The 19,210-nt window shown below is 39.3% G+C and overlaps 1 protein-coding gene across 1 annotated transcript in view; it reads left to right on the forward strand.

Moving 5' to 3' along the window:
• The first annotated feature begins 2,979 nt into the window (after positions 1–2,979).
• LOC117297757 (receptor-type tyrosine-protein phosphatase kappa-like) overlaps positions 2,980–19,210 on the forward strand; it is a 46,163-nt gene continuing 29,932 nt past the window's right edge. Inside the window, exons 1-6 of the mRNA XM_033780906.1 lie at positions 2,980–3,318; positions 9,801–10,139; positions 12,008–12,256; positions 16,758–16,892; positions 17,930–18,085; positions 18,730–18,861. Coding sequence (XP_033636797.1) covers positions 3,240–3,318; positions 9,801–10,139; positions 12,008–12,256; positions 16,758–16,892; positions 17,930–18,085; positions 18,730–18,861 — 1,090 coding nt within the window. The 5' untranslated portion in view covers positions 2,980–3,239. The remainder of the gene's footprint in view (positions 3,319–9,800; positions 10,140–12,007; positions 12,257–16,757; positions 16,893–17,929; positions 18,086–18,729; positions 18,862–19,210) is intronic.

Genomic DNA, 19,210 nt, shown 5'->3' on the forward strand with positions numbered 1-19,210 from the left:
CCGTGTGGGGCTGATTAGATGTGAATTTTACAGTGAAAATTAAGAGCAAGAGAGAGTCGACGTCCGTCAGGTACCGTCGCCGTGATGATGTGGGTGATCATTTTTGTTTGGTAAGTAACGTACGTACGTGTTTGAAACTTAAAGATTTTCTTTTAGATTGTTCTTCTTCAATCCACTTCCTTGTAAATTGTAAATAAATAGCTTTTTTTTTACTGAAACTTCCGCTGGGGAACTTGGCAAGGAAGTCAGGAGAACTGTTGGAACTGTTTTTTTCTAGCCTAATGGTTGTATAGATATAATTTTTTTGTAAATAGTCTACTTTACTTGCTTTGGTTTGGTTGGACTTGGAATGGAAATCTATGATGAGGGAAAGGTTAACCTCCATGGTTAAAGATTCATACATACTTGATACTCTGTCTGGGTCTACCCCGTACATTATAATTCAGAAAGCACTGCAGTGAGGTTAACTAACTTTTATTTAATTTTGTTTTAAAAAAACTCTATGGTATGTTTCAATTTTGTTTGTGTTTATAAATTTTATCCTTAGTTATTTTTGTTGGCCCTGCTTTACTTGTTTTCTTGGGTAGAAAAAGAAAACGACAATGGGTTTGACTTGCCTTGGGTCCGACATTTAAACCCAAATTATATATAACAAAAAATTCAACATTAATTGTCATGTTCATATTAATCATGACAGTATGAAGTACTTAGAGTAGAGGAGAGTAATAATGGGTATTCAAAACCTTTTTGCCTCATCTTGACTTTACGGACTGGAGAGCTGTGCAAACTTAAACCATTGAAATTTTCTACAAATGTTTCATTATTTCTGACACATATTTTCCAATTTTTTTCTTTTACAGATCTTGTGCTTCTCTGATAAAGACAACTCAATCAACATCACCATCAACAGAAGGCTGGCAATGAAGCATGGCGCGGTGTTAGGGCTACGTCTTGCTCAAGATAATTATTTCAAAAAGAGATTAATCCTGTCCTGTGGTATTGCAAAAAAAGGTGCTGCATGTATTTATTTACACTGCTTTCTCTCTCATTATATTTTGTACTAATTATAATCTTACAACCGTCAACTGCACAAATTTGTAAAGACTGCATTGAAACTGCAATAAAACTATAGTAATTATGTGGTAGCAACGGGTTATTTTGAGGTAAAATAATGCTGAAACTACAGTAACAGTGTAGTTTTACTGCAGTAAAGACTGCATTGAACATTTCGAACATTTTGGGAGGTTGCAGGAACGTTAATTTTGCACATATTGGGACGATGCTGGAACGTTTGTTTATAACATTGAGACGTTGTAGCAACGTAAGTTAACAACATAATTGGGAGGTTGTCAGAAGGTTAATTTTGGATGTGGTATGGACGTTGGCTTACAACGTTAGAGACAACGTTGTCACAACATCAAGAAGAGTCCACACAAATTCGTTACCACAACGTTACACATCAACGTTGCAACAACAGAAAATGTACAGATGCAACAACGTTCTCGCAACGTTTTTTTAAGACGTTGCTGGAACGTTAACTTACAACATTGAGACGTTGTAGGAACGTTAGTTAACAACATATTGTGACGTTGTCAGAAAGTTAATTTTGGATGTGGTATGGACGTTGGCTCACAACGTTAGAGACAACGTTGTCACAACATCAAGGAGAGTCCACACAAATTCGTTGTCACAACATTACACATCAACGTTGCCACAACAAAAAAGTAACGTTGTAACAACGTTCTCGCAACGTTTTTTGGTTAGCTGGGTGGCTGCACCAAGGTGTATTGCCTAAGTTTATTTTTATTTTATGCAAGTTTGCCCAAAACAAGGCTAAAAGCCACTCTAGGTTAACGTGCTACAAGGAAGAAAACGTAGAAATGCAGAAACTCGGTTGAGCTGAAGGTAGGAATTCAGCTCTAGCAGGAACTTCGCTGTGTGTAACTTTAAAACTAGCCCCAGTGGCCATGACCTTGTCAGTCTAGTTCGATACAATCACTCATGCATGGAGGTAGAATCAATCATCCTTATCCAGGGCTTAGTGTTTCCTCCATGGTCTGTGGGAGGCATATGGAAAGTTTTTAACAGGGCAAGGGTAATCGTTAGGAAAACGAACATCTCGGAGTGGGGAAAGAGAAACGTTTTAACAAGAAAGTTGACTGACTATAATAATTATGTTCATAGAGTGTATTATCATCAATGCTGCTCCTGTCAATGCTCCTCACGACATGCCGGTGTGGCAGGTGGATCTGTTCTCCCAGATATGTTGTTGCCCTCAATACAGTGAATTGGCCTGGACCCGTGCATGTTCCTTGCTCTTTTATGTGCTTTCTATCAAATCCGAGTACACCCACACACCGGTAAAATATTCGTATTATGCGCACCACCATTCACGCAAATCGGGTCATTTTTGTGTTGCATCATCTGAAACCATCTGAAACCATCTGAAACTAGACAACACTGACAAAAAGGCTTAAAGACAGTGGACACTATTGGTAATTGTCAAAGACCAGTCTTCTCACTTGGTGTATCTCAACATATTCATACAACAACAAACCTGTAAAAATTTGAGCTCAATCGGTCGTCGAATTTGTAAGATAATAATGAAAGGAAAAACATCCTTGTCACATGAAGTTGTGTGCTTTCTGATGCTTGATTTCGAGACCTCAAATTCTAAACTCGAGGTCTCGAAATTAAGTTCGTGGAAAATTACTTCTTTCTCGAAAACTACGTCATTTCAGAGGGAGCTGTTTCTCACAATGTTTTATACCATCAACCTCTCCCCATTACTTGTAATCAAGAAAGGTTTAATGATGATAAATATTTTGAGTAATTACCAATAGTGTCCACTGCATTTCAATCGTATTTTTATGAGTAAATTGACGAAAGTGTCACGGACGAATGAACAGTGGGTTTATGCACTCCGCGGGTATACACACACACACACACTGAATATGTAACTACATGTACATCCGGGTTGGACCCAAGGAGAAAGGGAAATGCAAACTGTAGTGTAGTAACTCCAGTCATCCTGTGATTTGGTACACTACTTAGACGACATTTTGTTTCCTTTGGCAGTTTCATTTTCTTAACGCGGAAATTTACTTCGTGTTATTCACTCCTTCGTGGGAGTCTCTCCATCCATTATACGAATTTCATTTTGGTCAGAAAGAACGAGAATGTGAATTATCATCATCAAGTTCTATACACTATTCGGACAGTATTTGGAAAGTCTGATAATGGAGGTTTTGGATACATGCAGCCGGGTCGTCTATTACTTCCTCCTAACGGTGATTGTTTATTCAAGCAGCTATTCGGGTGAGTTTGGTGGGATAGCCCTGGTAGGACGTCAGTGCAGTCCAACCTGGGCTATTATAGGTTTAGGCCTTGCTCTATGGTTTAGGCCTGTAGCATATAGTGTAAAGTATTCCTTTGTCAAAAAGAGCAACTATAATAAATTAGTTGTCATAATATCTTTTGAATTGTTGCTGTTTAGTACCCATTTTATCTTGTAAACTGTTTACTGGTCATTCTTTGATATTTAACGCCTTACTTTGTTAATTAGCCTCTGCTTTATCTTGGAAATTTGTTTCAAGTTTCTATTTTTATTTTGTAACCTTTAAGGATTTTTGTTATAACGAATCAAACTGATGTGGTTGCAAAAAGGAAAGACAAAACATTATTTATTGCTTATTTGAGTCACGGAAGATGTAATCAGCGGCAGACACCAGGAAGTACACCCCATTAAAACAAATAACTTGCTATCCCGAAGTTATAGATCAGCAGTAGTGTCTAGTAGTATGAACTTATTCTTTACAGAGAGCATTGGCGAATTGTTTTTTTTGTTGTTAACTTTAGAAGAATGAAAATGTTAAATGATATTAAGAAGTAACAATTATTTTTAACACGAATAAGTTTTTGTTGTTCACAATCAAAAACTGTTCACTCACTCAGGGATAAACAGCAAAAACCTCGTATGTAACCGTCTGTTTAATCAATCAGGAAACGATTGGTTTTTACACATTGACGTTTCCCCCCAAAAACTTCTCACTTGGTGTATCCCTCAACATATGCCTAAAATAACAAACCTGAAATTTGGGGGAAAATTGATCAACGAAGTTGCCAGTAAAACCCCACCCTTCTTTGCACACCATTGTATGCTTTCAGATGACGATAATAAAAGGCGTTTCTCACAATGTTTTAGTACTATCAACCTCTCCACATTACTCATTACAACGTATGCTGTCATGCCAAGAAATATTCTGAGTATTTCCTATAGCGTTCCATTTTCGAGTTTTCTTTAAATACAGGGGTTTCGTTTCTTTAATACTTCATACCACGTTTTGTGTCCAAGATTTGTCTTCACTGGTTTTGAGATGTATTATATCCACACAACATGAAAATTCAATTAAATTCAAACTCATAACTATTTCCATACTACATTGAAACAGTACAAAGCCATTGCAATAATTTATAAAGAAAGTAACCAATAAACAAAACTCTTTTACAAAGCAGAGAATAATTATAATCAAGTATGGAGGCATCATGCAGAAATAATAAATAACTTTAATGGACTTGAATACGTTTTATTGTACCCTTTTTAAAGTTTTGTCTTTTCCTGTCTCTTTCCGATCGGGCTTAGAAGGCAGTGGATACTATTGGATTGGTAATTACTCCAAAAACAGCATAAAACCTTACTTGCTAATGGGAGTAATGGGGAGAGGCTGATAGTTTAATAACACATTGTGAGAAATGGAACTCCCTCCTTAGTGGACGTAGTTTTCGATATAGAAGTAATCTTCAACGACTTTGATTTCGAGACCTCAGAATTACATTTTGAGGCCTCGAGAACGAAATCAAGCACATGAAAGCACACATTTTCTTGTGACGAGGGTGTTTTTGTTTCTTTCATAGTTATCTCGCAATCGACGACCAATTGAGCTAAAATTTGCACAGGTTTGTTATTTTATGCATATGTTGAGAGACACCAAGTGAGAAGAATTACCAATGGTGTCCAGTGCCTTTAATAATGACCGCCTTTCTGTTTGCCGATACTTTTATCAAAGTGTCATATTATTTTGAGGTTAACTTCTTGTCGAGAACCACCCATTCCTACCTCACGATAATTCTTCCTCTAGTTTTGATGAAACCACAACTTTGAATGTTGACTTATAATGAGAAACTTTATTGTCTGCCCCCGCGGCTTCGACAGGTCACACACACATCAAAAACAAATTCCCTGTCAGGAGGGAAGTAAATGGGGAATCCCCAAATACAGGGTCACGTATAGCTTTATAGAATCGATCGGTTGCAGTGCACAAAGAGTGCGCTTCGGGCCTTTTGTTCGTTTTAGCTGACTGGTTCTCGATACCTCCATGGCAGCATACATTACTGTATAAAGCATCGTCATTGGGGCTTATGTGTTGTGTTCTAGGTTTTCCAGGTCAATTTCAACAAAAATCCGTTCATTTTAACTCCTGGCTTCAATTTCATCAGGCCGCAAGACTCATTCAATTTCGTTAAAGCCTGCAGCAAGAACTGGTCAAAATATTCAATTTCATTAATGGGAAATTATTTTCCAAATATTTGCTTATACTCATTCGTTACTGCATATATAAAGGCAGATACTTTCAGGGAAAACTCATTTATACACTGGTTTGAGTGAAAAAGCTGCCCGCGGTCGGTATACAGAGGAAGACAACATTGAGATTAATTTGTTTTAACATTTTATAACGACCGCTTATAATTTTAAGCTTTTTGTTTCATTAAAAAACTTGTTAACCTTTAGTTCGACCTGGACCGGACATTAGCAGAAACAAAGACAACAACATAAATACCAGTGCAACAAAATCTAAAGGCCAAAGCAAAAGATTTAGTTTTCATTTCAAAGTTATCGGATATAGGCTTTAACTTGAAGGGTAACAAAGCAAAAGGAACAATTATATTAACTAAGAAAATAAAAAATAAGGATGTAAATATAATGTTAAGTACATGGAAACACCTCTAAATGACAACATGCTGTGCTAGTAAAGGAGCTGTTACTCACAGTTAGCTCATACAGCCATACCTCATCTTTTATTTGAATGAAATAAGTTGACATTCGTTGCACATAAATGAAAAAGAAAACTCAAACTAGCAGCTAAATCATGTTCACTTCGGTGGGTCTTAATTTGAATGCATCAATATTGCAACTAGGTAAATTCAACTTAAGATTGGTCAAAGTGTAGTCTTGACTACCTATAAATGAAATAGAATGACTGAAGCGAATCTGAACGATAAAAATCCAATCATGTGTGCACGAAAACGAAATTGAATGCATTAAGAGCTAACAAGAAACCCTATGTTTGAAAGGATTAGGGGAAAATGCTTGAAATTGAATGCATGTTAATGAAATTGAATGATTCTTTGCTGAAATTGGCCGAGAAAACCTATATTAGTTTATTATTTTGTGATGCGAGTAAAAACCAACTGGCTCGTTACATGGAATTTGAGGCATTGCATGGTGAGGTGTCAATATACATTAATTTTTGTTTGCGGAAACGTGTGATAATAATATATTGCTTGCCAGGTAGATTGTGTTCTTTCGGATCTTCGGGACCACTTCATCATTCGTGGTCAAGTGCAAGGATATCCGCCTTTGAATGTGCCCTTGGCCTTTATACGGCCAGAACATGGTCAAAACATGGAACAAATCTGACATCGCTCAGTGTTAAAGCAATCGTGGTGATTTTTGAAGCCGCACAATTTAATACTGAACCTTTTCGACTGTGATTTTAGACTTTAGTAATTCAGGTGGAGATTGGGGGGGGGGGGGAGGTGGAGTGGGGGGGGGGGGGGGGGGGGGTTCTACTCGTAGTTGTTCCACAGCTTCAGCTTTCAGATTCAAGTGAACAGTTTATAAGAGACACTGAGAAATCAGCATGCAATGAGTAACCGTACTTTCGAGAACAGGGCCCAATTTCATTAGAGCGGGTGATACTCTTTGAAATACCATTCACTCTAAAAAATCTATTTTTTAATGTTTTGGGCCAAAAATCTGACATAGCATCTTTAATGCATGAATGTTGAGATGACTTGAGTAATCCTGACCCTGAAATGGGGACCGGCTCAGTTGATGCGTCGCCGGGGTGCGAATTTCTTTTCCCCAAACGACATTGCAATATTTGTTCCCCTTTCCGTCAAAATTTGCTCTTTCCGTCAAAATTACGTCATAATGAAATTTTTAAAATCTGTTGCCAAAATCATTGCAATGTCGTTTGGAAAAGAAAAGGATTGCCGCCGGGGATGTTCATTCGGGATTGATATTCCTTCATTTATTTATCGACTCTGAAGGGCTCGGGCCATGGTTAGGGCCTAAAAGAATAACACCAATACTTATTATTTCTTAATAAAAGTCATTGCTATTACTATTATTAGTGTTTTGTTTTAAATATTTTTTGATTTTATAAACATGGTCACCACTAGGGGCCTACAAAGCGACATCACAACTATACGGAAGATGAATGAAGATAAAGGGACGGGTATTTCCCTTCCTTTTCAAGTGAGACCGTGGTATTTATTTCCTTGTGGGTCCTAGCATAGAGTCTCTATGGCTGAAGGTAGTTGTTCAGTTTGTATAGCATGCAGCTATGAAACCTATTAAACCATTTCGGAATTTCAGTCAGAATACACAATGGGTGACCTTCTACATTTCGTACTATATAGGGCCTTTTTGGCATACACTAACTGTCACAATTGGAAATTTTACATTACGTAATTCAACATGCATTCCAATTAACGTTATTTATAGACTACCATAGCTAATCTGGCTTTACAGTCAACGTTGATATAACAATCTTACGTTGCAACCCCCATGATGACGTTCTTGATATACTTTCAAATATTTACTCTTTAAATATTATATTAGCAAGGTCGGGGAGCGAGGGCACATCTTTTTTGATAACAGTATTACAAAAAAAAAATTCCGTGACGACCTCTAATAGTTATAACTATTGTGTTGTCCAAAGAGTTAAACCAAAAAGTACAATAAAACAAAAGTTTTCTTTCATTGAGCTGTGACAAACATTGGCCCGAAACACTGGAGGAAAGCCAGCAGAAAGTCTCTGCCCAGTACAGGATATTTTGTAAACATAAGAAATAACCTTGAATATCGCCAATAAACGTTTGACGCAGAGTACGCCTCCGGAAATCCTGGTGGCGGCGGGAGCACGTGGGTTTCAATTTATACGCTGAATCCCAATACAACGCAGAGTTTCGTTTTGGCAAAAAGACAACCCGTGCGCATTAATTTACTCGTAGTTTCGAACTGTCACACTCCTGTGCCTAAATCCTATTGCTCAAATTACAACAGAGAATTACCATTCATGGGAATAATAATTATGCTTAGGGTCCTACTGTACACAACTAGATACATGTACAGGTACATGTTGGCCTACGTGGGGTACAGCGAAGTGAAATTTTGATTTAACCCCATGGTTTTATATTACACATCGGCAAAGGGAGCTAGTGTCTATTCGCGAGTCGCCATGGCGGTTCACTCAACTCTCTCTATGCAGGTTGGGCTGTCTATGGTTGGACTCTGGAATTAACATACCGTGGTAAAACTTGTAGAATACATGCATAACTTTACGTGGGGACTGTGGGGTACAGTGAAGTGAATTGGTAGTTTGCTGATTTCTTGATTTCACACCCAATCGCAAGGAGCACAACTGTCTATGCACCTATGGTCTCGGTGGGGTCAACATGGCAATAATTTGTTCACTCAACTTTCTCATGCCATTTGGCTGTCTGTGGTTTGGACCCTGGAATTACCATGGTAATAGTTGCAGTAATCTTATGTAAAGCCACTGGTTGTATATGTTTACTGTTACATTGTTTGGTTGGGGTTCAAATCAATGCTTTTATATGGCACACTTCCTGGTTTGTATTGTAAAGTTGTTGTGGTGGACGCTGTAAAACAACTGATTATGAATCGACTCTCTTTCGGTCACACGGGTGCGGGTAGGTGATTTTGAAAGTGCTGCTTTATATTAATAACAGGCCTGTATGCTTCGTTTTTGAGGGCACCAAGGCATTTTCTCCTCAGGAATTTTAAATTTGTACTGTGGAGCATTTCAAGGGCACTAAGGCAATCACCGGGGCATGGAGGCAATCGCCTTCGTTGTCTCCGTATCAGGCCTGTATTCTGTAATATGGCTCGGGCCCATGTAATTTTTTCAATGAACTAAAATGCTCTTGCATGGGCTCAGCTGACGCACGTGCTCATGTGATGATTTCACTGACCACCTTCCGCCTCTTATACGAAAGATTCGACCTCTATATCGAGCTTAAATCTTAAAAATTAGCTTAATATCAGCCACCCCCCCCCCAAAAAAAAAATAAGGTTTGTCCCTTCGTCAATCATTTTAAAGTGGCTGTAGGTATAAACGGAAAATGCGTGTAGTTCGGGCGTATACACCAAATGTTTGCTCGCGTGTACAAAATAATGTTATGCTAATTTCCATGACAATGTGTTGGCCCGTGTTAAAGTTGGTTAGGTCATTTATTTTTTATAATTTTGTTTTAATGCAAGTTCGCCCAAAACAAGGCTAAAAGCCACTCTAGGTAAAGGGCTACAAGGAAGAAAATGTAGAAATGCAGAAACTCAGAGGAGCTGGAGATAGGAACTGATATTGGAGGAATAACCATTTCAATTATTTTTGTAAAAGTTTTTAAAGGGGCAAAAAAACAGTTTGACGGGACGGTTTGATAATAAGTATTATAATTTTTTTTTTTTTGTCATTATTTTGTTTATTTCATAGGTGTGTTTGCTGTAGACGATTTTACCTGCGTAACTAAGCCACGAGTCCCACTTGATGCGGAGGATACCTTCATCGCTGGATTCTTTGTCAACTTGACTGGAAGTCTTTCTATCAGGCGTACTCAATACACTTACACAACTGGAATTGCCAACACAGATGATCGACGCCTACCAACCGACAGCAATCTGGACCCAACTGCTCTGCACGGTGATGTTTCTGTCTCTGTTCTACAGATGCCGGCATCTGGCGGGGTCTCAAGGATTGGTGTATATGGTTGCCAAGCAACAGTGAATAGACAGTCGACTTATAACATTGGCACAGTTGTTATGAGCAGTACAGGTATTGAATCTGGCACTTATTGACTTCAAATAATGTAAATAAGAATTGATGGCGGAACAATACGTGTGTGTGTGATTGTATTGCGCGATGTTTTGTCTCATGTCTCAGTTATGAAACCTTCTCCATATTCTGCCACCATTTTGATTACTAATTTTTACCAAAAGGAATTGTTTATTTTGAGTAAAATATCATACAAATTAATACAACATGGTTTGAGGTTTAACAGTAGATATAGCTCCACGATGTATTGGAAGTTGACAATAGTTTCTTTCAGCTTCCATTACCGAGGGTAGCTCATATCGACTGTTTACCTGAAATAAACCATGTTATTATTATTTGTTGTACTATACTTCAGTTACTGGTACATTAATGATTATTATTATGCGCAACCCTGTGAAATAAAATGCTTCAATTTTGTTCATGAACTTCTTTTTGTATAATATGCATGCACTTAAACCACAAAAAAATGACCGGGGGGGGGGGGGGGTTATGCGTACACACACTTGTTTAACGACCACAAAGCGCATGGCAAGTATAGACTGTCGCCCAGGCTGTCACTGGGCGAAAATCTACTTGTCATGCGTATTTCATGTGAGACCAGTGAGAATTCAAGTCTCGGTCCTGAATAGTAATACACTCTAAGAACAAAAATATCCATTGTTGCGTAAAATGTTACTCTTTGTGGTGTTCAAAAAGGAACATGGTCGTTTGAAGGGTAAAACGCTACGCAACAGAGAGGTTGCGTCGTATAATCTCAATTTCTGTGTTAAACGGCTACCCAACTGTGCGTCATATTTCTCACCCAACTCTATTGTTTGTGTCTAAATGTACCCAACAAATGGCTACCCATTACTCAGTAGTTGAGCACCATAACCCCAAGTGTTGAGTAAAAAAAGAAATAGTGCATTTTGGCAGCAAACACGGAAACTATTAATAAAATAAAAACAGCCATATACATTGAATTGGTGATCACAACCTAATAATCACCTTGCAAAAAACAACAACCGGAGAGTTTGTGTACATTCAGGTGGTGAAAAACGAACACAACATTCTTGCAATGATCTTCTTATGAAGCGGTGCTGGCAAGATACCGGTTGGTTTTGCCAGACCTGTTTGACGAAATTGTTGAAGCTATCTTTCCTGAAGATGCACTTCTTCCTTCAACAGACTGTCGTTCCTCAAACAGAATAACTATAGGTTTTTTGTACACATAAGTTGCTTTCACTGGCGAATTTTGTTATGCAACTCTCGAGGGTACGCCAAGTCGCCAAGTAGCTCAACATTGCGTAAGAAGGTACTCAACTTTCGTACCCAACACATTTACATTTTTTTTTAGAGTGTATAGATACTATTTTATTTCGTATCGAATGAAGAAAATTGTGCAGCATGTGGATTTTTCCTTAAAGACACTGGACACTATTGGTAGATGTCAAAGACCAGTCTTCGTCTTGGTGTATCTCAACATAATGTATAAAATAACAAACCTGTGAATTGAGCTCAATTTATTGCGTCGAAGTTGCGAGATGTGAGTAAAATAAATAAAAACACCCTTGTCACACGTAGTTGTGTGCTTTCAGATGCTTGATTCCGATACCTCAAAATCTAATTATGCGGTCTCAAAATCAAATTCGTGGAAAATTACTTCTTTCTCGAAAACTACGTTCTTTCAGAGCGAGCCGTTTCTCGCAATGTTTTATACTATCAACAGCTCCCCATTACTCGTTACCAAGTAAATTGTCATACTATTTTTTTGAGTAATTACCAATAGTGTCCACTGCCTTTAAATATTGACAACATGTTCTGTTTCTTAGAACGATCGATTTTCTTGATAACAGTTCAATTACATTATTGTCTCTGTTTCTCATCAGCTCACTTTGTGCCAAATGCTATAAGCCAGACGGTAAACTCGGGGGAAGCGGTACGTCTAACAGTTACTGCTACTACGGGCCAGCAGTTAACTCGTTGGAGAAAAGATAGCAGCATTCCCATCGCTTCGTCCAATGACAGGCTTTATTATGATATCAATGGAGCTAGTACAGATGCTGGAACATACGAGGTTCATGTACCTGGTGTTCGCAGTGCAGGCAGGCAGGCGCTCATGAGGTTACTTGTCAGAGGTAAATCAATCAATCTTAATTACACAAATTAATTGATGTCCGGAAATTAAAGGCAATGTTTACGCAGCTAATGTGTAAAATGTGTAAAATGCAGCTAAATATCCCCAATGCCGTTTAACTTCCCCCATCAGGTGATTTATGTCTATAATTGTGTATTTTTTTATTTTTTTTTTTATTTAAAGATCTTTATGCAGGATACAAAAACTAGCACAAGAGCTGTATTAAATTATGGTCCTGTGTTATAAAAAGGAAAAAGGAAAACGTTACTTAAAAAAAATACCAAAAGTCAGAGTAAAAAGATTTTACATAAACAAAACCAGAAGAAGAACATGAGGATTAAAATATACTTAAAAATTGATTTATAAATTATAGTACAACGGTTGTACTATTTCTGCTTGGGCCCCTGATACTTAGGTATTGGGTCGGTATAGGTTTCGCTCAGTCTGATAGAACACCGGGTAACAGGTTCTGCCCCCTCTCATCGATTTATGTAGAAAATGTCATTTTATTGTGCCCTCTTGTGATTCGACTTTCTTCAGGGAATAATGGATCAGTGTCACCGTTGCATCCCCGTGAGTAGCTTACCCAAACCCACCTGGAAACTGGTGATTCGCTTGCCAAATCTTGCAGTGAAAACCGGCCCTCCGATCTGCATCACCACAACAAGTAGATTGTGTATTTTTTGTTCTATGCTGCTCTCACACTGTGGCGAATAATGTATTCTTGCGAATATGAAATTTGAATTTCGCGATGAATACGCCCCAAAATTGCGATTGGATAGTGAATAGTTTTTCGGTCGTCCTCGGTCTTCCTCGAACTCTCCTTACACATATCTTTAAATTACGAATGCTTGCGGCTTGCCAATGCACTACGAATAGTTAACGCACGCTTTACCAACGTTACCATTAATGGCTTACCCAATGCTTACGAAAATCGACGGAGAATGACCGTCTTCGCAACATTCAGAAACCGATTCGTAATGCTGCTCTCACACTATGGCGAATAATATGTTATGCTAGCAAATGTGCTTATAAGAATGGAAATAATTATTTGACTCGCTCAAACTTCGCAACATTCGTCGTGTCTTCGTAAGCGACAGCGTTGGTAACAAATTCGGAACGTTCACAAGCCATTCTCCACCTCCTTATACGAAGATCGGTTAATATTTAGAAAGTGAAATTCGCGATGAATTCGTCAAAAAATTGCGATTGGATAGTGAATATTGTCTCGGTCGTCCCTCGACCTCTCCTTTCCGACATCTTACGAATATTACGCACGCTTTACCAACATTACCAATGGCTTACAATTTTTTTATTGCTTACGAAAATCGACGGCATTACCGTGTTCACAACAACATTCGCTGGGGAAATTTAGGAAGCGCTTCGTTGCTGCTCTCACACGACGTGGCAAATGTTTTTGCGAGATGAATATTGGAATTTCGGGGTGAATTCGTCCCAAAATGGCGATTGGATAGTGAATTTTCATATCGGTCTCACCCCTCGATCGGCCCAGTCTCAATGCCAATATCTTACGAATATATATGACGAATGTTGGGTGGGCAACACTTGCCAATGCCTTTACGAACGTTGCCAACGTAATACACACGCTTACAAATGGATCATATGCTTACGAAAATCGACGGCGAAACCATCTTTGTAACATTCGCTAAAATTTAGAAAGTGATTTCTATAAATATGGACCGATCTTCGCCATGGAGGTGGGGAATAACTTGTGAACGTTCCAAGTTTGTTACCAAATTCATGCTGTTAAACTCGCCGTGTGATGAGAGCAGCATGAATTTACCGATCTTCGTAAATGAGGCGGATAATGCTACTCTCACACTGGGGAGATTAATATGCTAGCGAATGTGCTTACGAACGGAAATATTTAACAATCGCTCATACTTCGCAACATTCGCCACAAATTCGGTACGTTCACAAGTCATTCTCCACCTCCTTACGAAGATCGGTAAATTTATGCTGCTCTCACACGGCGAATATGCTAGCGAATATTATGCTATCGCAGGAAATATTTGACACTCGCTCAAACTTCGCAACATTCGCCGTGTCTTCGTCGTAAGCGTTGGTAACAAATTCGAAACGTTCACAAATTATTCCCCACCTCCTTACGAAGATCGGTCAATTTAGAAACCGGTTTCTAAATTTCAGCATTCGTACGTAAGATATTGGTAAGAGGGGTGAGACCGAGATGAAAATAATTCAACCGCCATTTTGGACGAATTCAACGCGAAATTCAAATATTCATCTTCGCAAGAACATTCGCCACTCTGTGAGAGGGGCAATACGAAGCGCTTCCTAAAATCTCAGCGAATGTTGTGAAGACGGTAATTCGCCATCAATTTTCGTAAGCATTGGTAAGCCTTTGGTACTGTTGGTAAAAGCGTGCGTATTATGTGCGTAAGATATTGGTACGACCGTGAACATATTCACTATCAAATCGCAACTTTTTGGCGAATTCATCGCGAATTTCAATTCATATTCGCAAGAATAATATTCGCCCAAGTGTGACAGCCGGTTTATAGTCGGTCGCGCGATGGTCGCGCGACGGAAATCTTGCGCGCAATCCTAAGACTGAGGCCCAAAAAACCGTGTCTTTTTATGATCGCGCGTCAAGATTTCCGACGCCCGACCATCACGCGACCGACTATAACTCGGCCTTGAGGGTAGCATAATGACGTGTACGTTCCGAATTTGTGAACAATTTACGAAGACACGGCGATTGCGAAGTTTGAGCGAGTAGAATTTGAAACTTTGCTTGGTGGAAATACGATATAGAAGGGTTTGCGGTAACACCATGTAATGACTATCTCTAACTGAGTTGGGATGGTTCTGAAAAGAGCCGTTGGTTAACTCGACGTTTCGATCAGTATGCTCTGATCGTCTTCTGGAGAATGCTGGACTCTGATGCTGCATGCTGCTTAAGTACTGGGCGGCGGATTAGCTTGGTGATGCACGAAGTTTGAGCGATTGTCAAATATTTCCATAGCACATTCGCTAGTATCTCCACAGCGTGAGTAGCGTAATGCTACTCTCACACTGGGGCGAATATCTTGCGAATAATTTTATGAATGTTTGAAATTCGCGATGAATTCGCCCAAAAGTTGCGAAGTGATAGTGCATTATGTTCTCGGTCATCCTTAAACCTCCCCTTACCAATATCTTACGCATAATACGTATGCTTTACCAACAGTACAAATGGCTTACCTGGCTTAACAAATGCTTACGCAAATCGATGGCGAATTACCGTTTTCACAACGTTCGCTGAATGTACGGAAGCGCTTCGTATTGCTGCTCTCACAGAATGGCGAATGTTCTTGCGTACATGAATAATAATTATTTGAACTGCGCGTAGAATTCGTCCAAAATGGCGGTTGGATAGTGAATATTTTCATATCGGTCTCACCCCTCGATCGTCCTCGGTCTGCCCTCTCATTACCAATATCTCACGCGTATATAATGCTTACCAACGCTTGCCAATGCCTTTACGAACGTTGCAAACGCTTACGCACGCTTTACCAACGTTATAAATGCTTACGAAAATCACGCCGAATGACCGTCTTCGCAACATTCGCTGAAATTAACAAACCGGTTTGTAAATTGAGCGATCGACGTAAGGAGGTGGGGAATAATTAATTGTGAACGTTCCGAATTTGTTACCAACGCTTACGAAGACACGGCGATTGCTGCGAAGTTTGAGCGATTGTCAAATTATGTCCTCCCGATAGCATATTCGCTAGCATATTCGCCGTGTGGGAGCAGCATAAAGTGACAAATCTTCGTTAGGAGGTGGAGGGGGAATGACTTGTGAACGTAGTGAATTTGTGGCGAATGTTGCGGAGTTTGAGCGACTGTTAAATATTTCCGTTCGTAAGCACATTCGCTAGCATATTCTCCCTAGTGTGAGAGTAGCATAAGGGTTGAGCAGCACTTTGAAATGGAACTTCGCACAGTCGGAAATTCTGCCCCAACTTCCTTCAGACTATGGGGGACACACTCATACGCCGGAGGACAAAATGCACGTAGGGCCTACTCTCGTAGATCGCAGGTTCAAAACCTGCTCTATGCCTTTTTGTCAGATACCCCAAAATATTGATATCATGGGTAGGCCTACTTGATAAAAATAGTGTGATACGTGGTGCATGAAAAAACCCATATAAAACAACTTAAAACTTTAACAGTTTTTGAGACATGCAATGTCCCAGAGAAACTTCTGTTCGCCGTAGATCTGTCCCATCCCATTATTATAATTACATGTAATAATGGGAAACTGAGGATTGTTTGGTTTGTCTACAAATTATCACAATAGAGGGCGCTATGAAAAGAAGTTCATCACACACAGAATCTAGCATGTCAATCACACATGTCACACACACAACAAATAAATAATAAATAGAGATCAGTGGAAACTGTCCACATTATTTTTGGCGAGGTCTTGTTTTCTTTGAGTTATGAAAAGTGTTATTATGTTCTACAACACACAGGATGCCGGCAGCAAGATAGATGGGGTGCCTCATGCAATGAAATCTGTCCAGTTTGCCTCAATGGCGGAGTTTGTGATAATGTGGGTGGTCTGTGTATTTGCCCGCCTGGATTCAGCGGTGATATTTGTGAAATTGGTGAGTTTTCTGGAATTCCATGGTATCTGTATAATTCTAATATATAATAGAGTACAGGGAGAGTACCGAGATGTTTCGTACAGTTACAGAACATATTGATGCCTGACTAAACTCGAACTGAATAGTGTAGAAGATGATTCTTGGTTTTATAATAAGGTTTTGTTTCCATGTTCTGCTAGACATGGCTAGCACTCTATCTACTACTCCTAGAACTATTTCGGTTTCGTCCGGCTATCGTCTACTCTAAAACTATTTCGGTTTTGTCCGGCTATTGTCTACTCTAGAACTATTTCGATTTCGTCCGGCTATCGTCTCTCGTTAGTCGTTACGGAGACGATAGCCGGACGAAATCGAAATAGTTCTAGGAGTATCTATCTACATATCTAGCAGTCTTGACATGCTAGACTAGCTTCTCTAGCAGACGACAACATCAAACAATCAACACTACACTGCAACAACAGTTTGTTATACATCTTCTACTGTCGTCAGCGCACCCTCCATCCAAGCATTTAGGCTTGCAGACCTTCCGGAGGAATTCTGCGCTTACGATCACAATTCCCCGCTTACGTGCAAGCGGCAAATTTCTGCGCTAGCCTTGTAAGCGTAGAATACCTAGTAACGCGGAGTACGCACGCGCAGAAGCCAAAATTAGCCGCTTACCCGTGAAATATGGTTGCCGTAAGCGCCGATTCTGTGCGAACGGTAAGCAGAGCCATGAAATTGGGCCCCAGCTGCAGTCTAACCAAGTCAAAACTGCTGTGCTGATAGTGATGGCGTACGGGTTGAAGAACTGTTAACCGCTAGTTTTTCTCAGAACCGTAAACTATATACTATACCTACAATCTCAAGAATTAATTTTCCATTAACAATAACATAGTGTGTAATGCATTTTAACAATTAAATAACAAAATCTTATAGTTTTGCAGTGTTTCTGTACAGTGCCACTGAAATTCTTACTATGCTTTTTGTACATGAAGAAACTACTGTCCATCAGTTTGTGCAATTTATCCTTAAATACTTTTTGTTTGTGATTACAGTGCTCGGACCTAACCGCTTTGGTAAAGATGGCAGTCTCTATTGTGATTCTGGTTTGTTGCCGAATACTACTTCATGTGAAGGGCTGCTGTTTTGCTTACCAGATCCATTTGGATGCATCTGTGGTGCTGGCTACAAAGGAATTGATTGTAATACAGGTACGGTAGGTGGCTTGTAAGGTGCAATTACAATCAAGCAAACCAGCTCTTCAGTCTACCCGTCCCTTGACGCTTTCAAACTGGTGTTAAGGGACCCCCGGCTGAAGTAACCTCATCTCCAGCTTTTTCCTCGCACCTGTACAATACATATTCCTATCTGAACCGGACACAAATTCCTATTGCCTAAGTCAACCCATGCGCTCACATGTAGTGCGTACATCTTCAATCATTTGAAGGGTGCACTTTACAAGGAAGAAGAAGAAGAAATTTGTATCCTTGAGGGGGTTGTCATTGTATCTGTCCATCAGGAAATTTTTTTTCTGAACCATGACTTGAGTAATTGAAGTGATGTTTTAAACTTGTAAATTGGATTGGGGGGTTGCCCTTGGAGTCGGAAAGTTTCATTTTTTTGGAGAGTGATAATGTCAAAGGTCAAGGTCATGACGGTGAGTTTGCTCAACTGTTTCTGGACCACAACTCCAGTTAGAATACCCTCATAAATATGTGGCCAATCCACTTCGTATCCTTAACCCCAGCACCATTGCAATTCTATTTCTCCGCTCTCTGAAACTTTCAAATTTTTTTTTTTACCTTTTTGTCCTTTGTAGTGGACTTATTATCTTTGTACTTTGTTCTCATTCTAGAATGTGATGACGGAACATTTGGAGCAAACTGTGCACAAATGTGTAACTGCAGTGGTCAAGCTATTTGTGATAAAACAACAGGCCGTTGCCCCGGCGATTGCGCTTCAAGCTACAAGGGCATCAACTGCCAAGGTAAATTAAGATTATTGCCCTGCTTTTCTTTAATTTCATTATTATTTGAACTTTGAGTTTAAACTTTATGAATAAAATTGATAAGGTGGCCTGCAAGGTTTGTCTTATTAAAACAAGAATAAACTTTTTTTTCTACAGTCTTAGCCGTCTGGCTTTTGCCAACCAACAGTGTTTATGATGAATGAATTGTTAGCTTATTTCATAAAAAAATAGCATCCCTGTTGAAGTTGCAGTTTGTTAAGCGAGTGTGGAACTATATAATTTTGTTGAGTAAATAAAGTAATATTTGTCTGTGCTAAGAAAGTCGCAAGACACATAAGGCATGAAGCTCACCTCAAGGTGTGGGCTA

The sequence above is a fragment of the Asterias rubens genome, chromosome 12 (assembly GCF_902459465.1).
Source record: "Asterias rubens chromosome 12, eAstRub1.3, whole genome shotgun sequence".
Taxonomy (NCBI): Eukaryota; Metazoa; Echinodermata; class Asteroidea; order Forcipulatida; family Asteriidae; genus Asterias; species Asterias rubens.